Here is a 6,519-nt window from a genome sequence, read left to right as displayed (position 1 = left end):
TATTGGTTGAGTCTTCCTTGTTTCCATATCTATCTTCAAGGATTGGTTACTCTTGCATATATAAATGTGAATGGTTTTCCAATTATGTCAACCAGAACCTTATGTGTATCCTATATGCAATGCCTTCCATAGAACATGGTGTATGATCCTCTTCTCTAGAAATCCATCACCACAAAAGCTTACTGTGAAGATCTTAATTTTAACATTCATAAAGGATGCTCAATTTTAAAGATATGTGCTCTTTTATTAAGTCTTGCTCTTTAATCTTGTATGTCGTGTACAAGCCCTTGCAATACGGAATACTACATTATAATTATGTTTTCATAGAGCAAGGTATTAAAGACAAGAACAAACTCTCTAGAATTAATTAATGGCATGGCATATTTTTTGGTTTATTCGCACGAAAAGTAATGGCGCCATGCGTTGTTGCTCAAGGTGCTCCTTCTTCTCAAGAAGGGTTTGCTTCAAGTGTTCCTATCCCGTCATATTCCAGCTTCGTCATCCTGAATGCAAAGGGGAAAGAGGACTGGTCCTTGGCGGCTTCCACCGTCCAGACCCCTCGTTTCTCCTTCTCCAGTTCTGTGGATGTACCTACCTCTCCAGCCTTGGGCACTAGTGTTGTTGCTATAATTTTCCCTTTGCTCCTTCCCTTTCCTGTGTTCACAGCTTTGATTTTGATCTTGTTTGCATAGATGATCTCGGTAATGACCCACAGAACTTGGCCCCTTTGTTATCAACAAATAGAAGCTAATGAAGTTAGATGGCAACGACGATGCAGCAAATCAATCCTTGATCAATACTTTAGAAACTCGGGTACCTTAAAATTTTAAAGGGCTATACCTTTTAGAAGACCATTTGAGATGAGGCTGTGATGTATCGGGCCTCCAATAAGGCTCCTCCATCGAGGTATGCTTGCTCACCATCGTCGTTAGAGTGTCCAGAATAACACGGCGGGACGTCACGCCAGTTACGGTGAGGTTGACTGTCTTAGAGCCCTGCATGTCAAACTGTGCCTCGCTTGCTCCTCCTGCGGTTATGGAGGCCAGCAACGAAGTCGAGGACTTAATGGAAGCTTGGATATCGGCCATGCTCTCCACCCTGAACAAGTTCATGGCCGCTAGTTCACCACTTGATGGAGCAATGTCGGCCTTCGTTGTGGAACGTTGTTCACTCTCCATCATGTCCAAGCCCGCCGTTATGGGCTCTTCCACGTTCTCCTTCCAACCTTTGGCGGCATTCTTCACGCCCACACTGAGCATGGAGCCTACCCTTGCCATCGTCGCCTTGGAGCGGCGCCAAGTTAGCCAGCTGCTCCTCCTCTCAATCAAAACATCAAGCAACCGCACATCGCTAGCCCAAGGGTCCAACGGCACCGCATTATGGACCTTGGAAATGTATTTTTCCCAACAGCGAACCATCCTCTGCAATGGCAGGCTCCGCAAGAGATTCTTAGTTATAGAGACTAGATATGCTCGATCAGTATGCCTGGAAGAGATACGAAGGAGAGGATTTTATGCAGGATGCTTGGACTCGTCCTTACATGCTATCCGACTCCCCACCCATATCCAAACACAGCGCACTACTACGTGGTGTCATGTGCGCTTTGTCTTTCAAATAGTCACGTTTTCCCAACATGTGTGTTTAAACTTTGAAGTCATACAATTTACAATGATAAAATCAAATATAATTATGTACCGACATCATTCTCTTTTTGACCCACGCATCACATGTGACATGTTATGTCAATACTAGTGTCATACAAGTGTGCAAATGCACAATAATTTGGAATGTCAAGGCACCATACATGGCCCATGACTACTAGTGTTAGTGCAAATGCACAATAATTAGGGCCTTTACACATCAAGGCTGAAACCTAAAAAAGTGATCAAAAGTGCAAAACATCATGCCCGCGTGAGCAGGATCCCTCATCCACCTCCCCACTCACAAGAATTACACCTTAAAATCCGGTTCCACGGTGTGTGATGTTTTACACATCAAGGTTGGATCATCCACATTCTCTGAAAAGTGCAAGTGATCCTACTATTTTTGAGAAATTGACAGTGGTTTCCCAATTTGTGCCTCTCCCCACCCATGAGAATTACGCTTGAAAATCTAGTTCCATCATGCGCATATGTGTAAAGACACTTAGAGGAAGCATTCAGGATACATACACATTTCCTCTTTATATCTCGACACTTTACCTCATTCATCTTCTCGTCCACCACAAGAATTATGCTTGAAAATCTAGCTCCATGATACGTAGATGCGTAAAGACCCTTATATGCAACATTCTAGAAACTTATTTTTAGGACACATACACATTTCCTCTTTATATCTCCTCAAGGAGGAAAGTCTAAAAAATAGGCTTACATTTTGGGCAATTCACACTGTATTTGTATTTATTCAATCATCTCAATTTCCTTTCCCTCTGAACACTTGTTAGATAGTTGGTTAGATCATTTGATAAGAAGTAGATATAGGATATAAACCATTGAAAGATATATGTATATAGACCATTCAAAGACATATGGATGTTTTAAAAATTAATGATATACTATACTTTTTTCAATGTCACACATGAAGTAGACACAAAGCCTTAATGTGAGCACCTGAACATTGAGCATTACAATAGAAGCCCTTAGATTGTATTCTTTACGGAGTAGGCAATGACAATGGGGACTTGCAACAATCTTCCATCCCTTTCCCTTACCTTTCTTTTTTAGAAGAAAACCTCTAGCTCCTTGCTTCTTCAACAATCACATCTTGGGAGGCCTTCACCTTGGTATGCAAGATTGTGGTTAGCCGCTCAGTGCGTGGATATCTCCGGGAGCTATTTTATAAGCAAGCCTAGAAAGATAACAGATATCCATCCCTTGGGGTGTGGCCTACTACCAAGTTGAGTTTGATTTTCCTACAGTTTTGGATAGAGTCATGCAATTGAGCCTCATTCGCACTAAGTACAACAGCCTAGGCCCTCTTTGCGACAATGATGTGGCACAATGGCTTTGACCTAATGTCCAACCCTTTGTCATGTCTCAGGCTTTCCAATGACAATTTGCTTTCTAGGTTCCAAGCTCTTCCTCTCCTCCCCATGATATGTGGTGCTATCAAGAGCATGATGGAATCCCCCTCACCATTCTTGATGAGATGGCTAGGATTCCATCCCTTCGTATCTACATAGCCTCTTCGGAGTTACTAGCTCATGCCATATCACTTTCTTGCCTCTAGGGGACCCTATTTTGTAAAGAGTTGAGAACTCTAGCCTCTCATTCCAATGTTTCATCTACCGAGAAAGATGGGACACCTCGCTAGATCTTGTCCTTACCTTTAATCTTAGATCCCCCCCTCATTCCTAGTTTAGATCCTACTCACAGGGTGGGAGGGATATTGATCCCAAAGCGTTAGAGAACAAAGACCTAACCTTTGTCAATCATAGTGAAGAAGAGGTGCACACTGCTTGGTGAGGCAAAACTATGAAAAAAGATCTATATGGTAGAGAAGTGTCACTATCAGGTGCTCTAGGTTTACAAGACACATAAGGAGACGGTTGGGTGTTAGAGAACCATTATGAGCATTTATTTCAGTATCCCCGATGGTGATGGGCCTCCCGTGTTGAAATATGCACTGAAATACTCATGTATTAAGCCTTAGGGGAAAATGGGGCATATGGTGTAGACTTGATCAAAGGTCACTTATATTCACTAGCTCAGTTGAATGTCATTTACTAGAGAATCTCTACTTTTGCAACAAGTGGTCAAACTCGTTGTTGCCAAATATCCCACCTTGTATAAGAAAGCTAGAATCATGGGAGAGAGAACTGTGGAGTGCAGAGAGACTCAAGGAGGGACCTATGGGAGAGAAGCATGGAGAGATTTGTGGATATGATTAGTGGCTAATCTTGATTAGCTCATTGTAATCACTTTTGTACTTGCATATTTAAAGAGGCACACTAATGCAAGAGAAATGCTCTCATTGTCCATCATTACCTTGTCATTATGTTATCTCATGTGATTAAGCTAATCTAATTTTACTTAACATTAATCTCTGATCATTATACTTAACCATGTTCTTCATTGATCATTATGATCCACCATGAATGCCAACATTTGGTATGAGAGGCTAGTTTGTTGTTGCTCTCGTCTACTTCTCTCACCTAGTCATCTGCATTTACTGATGTGCAACACTTCATGCCATTTTCTTCATCAGCTACATCAACTGTACTGAAGCCACACAATTGATGTACTAAAGCCACACAAAGCTCCTAGTTGGTGGGATCCATCTCTTCGATAGAGATGACTAATCCAGCTACTTCATCTCTTCTCCAGAGATGACTAATCTAGCTACTTCATCTTGTGGAATTCTCCTATCTACATCGCCGCTCCACGAGCTACTCTATCTATCTACATCTGCTCCATGTGCAACTCGATCTGTTTACATCAACTTCACGTACACCTTTGTCTGTCTACATTAGCTTTCGCATGCCAATTCTGTGATCGGTGCACTGCTAGAAGTTGTATGTTTTACCAGCTTCTTCACGTGTACCATTCCATGTACCTGCTGACATTCATTGCTAATGTCGGATGACCTGCTACTAACAGTATGACGACTTGTTGCCGACATCTAATGACCTATTGCTACTCTACTGATAGTCAATGACCTACTCTATTGAGTGCCAATAACCTATTGATGACTACAAATGACTTGCTCTACCTACAGACAGCAATTGCCACTTGTCACAATTTCTGCTCACGTTCTTGGCCGGTTTACTTTTTTGGCCAAGTTTACTAAATCAATTGACAAAATTAGAATGTTGAATAATCTGTCTACATCAGCTAACTAAATCAATTCTCAGTAGTCAACTATCTACATCAGCTAGCTGAAGTAGTTCTCTAAGTCAGCTGTCTAAGTCAACTCGCAGACTCCTCTGATTTTATATTCATGTGATCACAAAAATTTTTTTGTTAATAACATGTGTTAACATGTTATTAACATGTTCACATGTTAACATGTTCTCAAAAAAGCCGGTGGCAAGCGACCTGGTAACCGGAAAAAATCCCGTCGAGCTTTTGCTATACCCGACGGGCCCGTCGGGATAAAGCAAAACCCGGTGGGTCCCTGCGGGGTCGTCATCTAGCCCGGCGGGGTACAATTTCCTATATATATGGGCCCAGGGGGCCCTTTGGGAGTTCATTGCTGACAGCATACACAGGTAATGAAACTTGTGTGTGTGTGTGTGTGTGTATGTGGGTGTGTTCGTGCGGGCAGCCGCCCACACTGTCGCAATGCGCGGTAGGATGTGGGTGGTCCGCCACACGAGGGATGTGTGTGTGGGTGAGTTCGTGCGGGCAGCCGCCCATTATCGCAATGCGCGGCAGGATGTGGGTGGCCCGCCACACGACTGGTGTGTGTGTAAGGCCATTCTTCGGAATGGTGCTTACCCTGGGGCACTTAGTCGGTAACGCGGCTAGTTTGTGTCCTATGGTAAGTATGGCACGCCGTAGCAGTACTAGTCGGTAACGCGACAAGCATAGTATCGTTATGGTGATGTCGCCTTCCCTTCCCTTCCCTTTGTGAAATGCGGACATATGGTCGGTAACGCGGCCAGTGTATGTTCGTATCCTATTTGTATTCCCATAGAATCGGGCGGCATTTTGTCGTTAACGTGGCAAGTTGGTGTCGTCCGCTAGTGCATAAATTGTTTTTTGCATATTGCGGCATTTGATCGTTAACGCGGTCGAAAAAGTGTCGTAAATTTGCTTGCATATTACGGCATATGATCGTTAACGCGGTCGAATAAATGTCGTAAATTTGTTTGATTTGACTTGTATTGTTTTTATTGTGTTTGATCCATGCGATGGTTGCTAACGCGGCATGAGTATTTCATGGATCAAAGATCGTGATTCGTGATTCGTGACTCGAAAAATATGAATATCTCTCTCTTCTTACCCCCCTCTCTCTCTCTCATGATACACTTCACAACTCTTTCTCTATCTCTCTCATGATTCACTTCACAACACGATAGATGTGTAGATAATGATTTTTATTTATTGCTCTTAAAGTATACATAATTCTTAAAAATTTCTTTTTCTCTCTCTATTTACTTAAAAATTAAAACAGTACATTATTTTTCTCTTTAGGAACTCACATAAACATTAAAAATGTCATCTAATGTTTCTTCTCTCTATCTGTCACAACTCTCTCTTCCTCTCCTCTCTCTCTCTCTCTCTCTCATGATACACTTCACAATTCTCTCTCTCTCTCTCTCGCAATGATACACTTCACAACTCTCTCTCTCTCTCTCTCTCATGATACACTTCACATCTCTCTATCACGATAGGTGTGTAGATGAGGAGTGCTTTAGGATTACAAAACATTATTTTTCTCTCTTTAGGAACTCACAAAAGTATAAAGAATGTCATTTAATTTTTCCTCTCTCTATCTGTCACACCTCTCTCTCTTCCTCCCCCCCTCTCTCTCTCTCTCATTCGATAATGTATACACTTCGTAAGTAGTAATGCA

General features: G+C 42.2%; 1 protein-coding gene across 1 annotated transcript; it reads right to left on the bottom strand.

Moving 5' to 3' along the window:
• Nucleotides 1-264: 264 nt before the first annotated feature.
• Nucleotides 265-1,467, bottom strand: LOC147613130 (uncharacterized). Its single transcript, XM_086782047.1, has 2 exons — nucleotides 841-1,467; nucleotides 265-725 (listed from the first exon to the last, which is right to left on the bottom strand). Exons 1-2 carry the CDS (start codon nucleotides 1,416-1,418, stop codon nucleotides 449-451), a joined length of 855 nt encoding a protein of 284 aa, XP_086638173.1. The 5' UTR covers nucleotides 1,419-1,467; the 3' UTR covers nucleotides 265-448.
• Nucleotides 1,468-6,519: the final 5,052 nt, after the last annotated feature.

Source organism: Cibotium barometz, chromosome 44 (assembly GCF_041138505.1).
Source record: "Cibotium barometz isolate CiBa-2024 chromosome 44, ASM4113850v1, whole genome shotgun sequence".
NCBI classification, from domain to species: domain Eukaryota; kingdom Viridiplantae; phylum Streptophyta; class Polypodiopsida; order Cyatheales; family Cibotiaceae; genus Cibotium; species Cibotium barometz.
The sequence above is the reverse complement of the archived record's forward strand: the minus strand, read 5'-3'. Positions and strand labels throughout refer to the sequence as shown.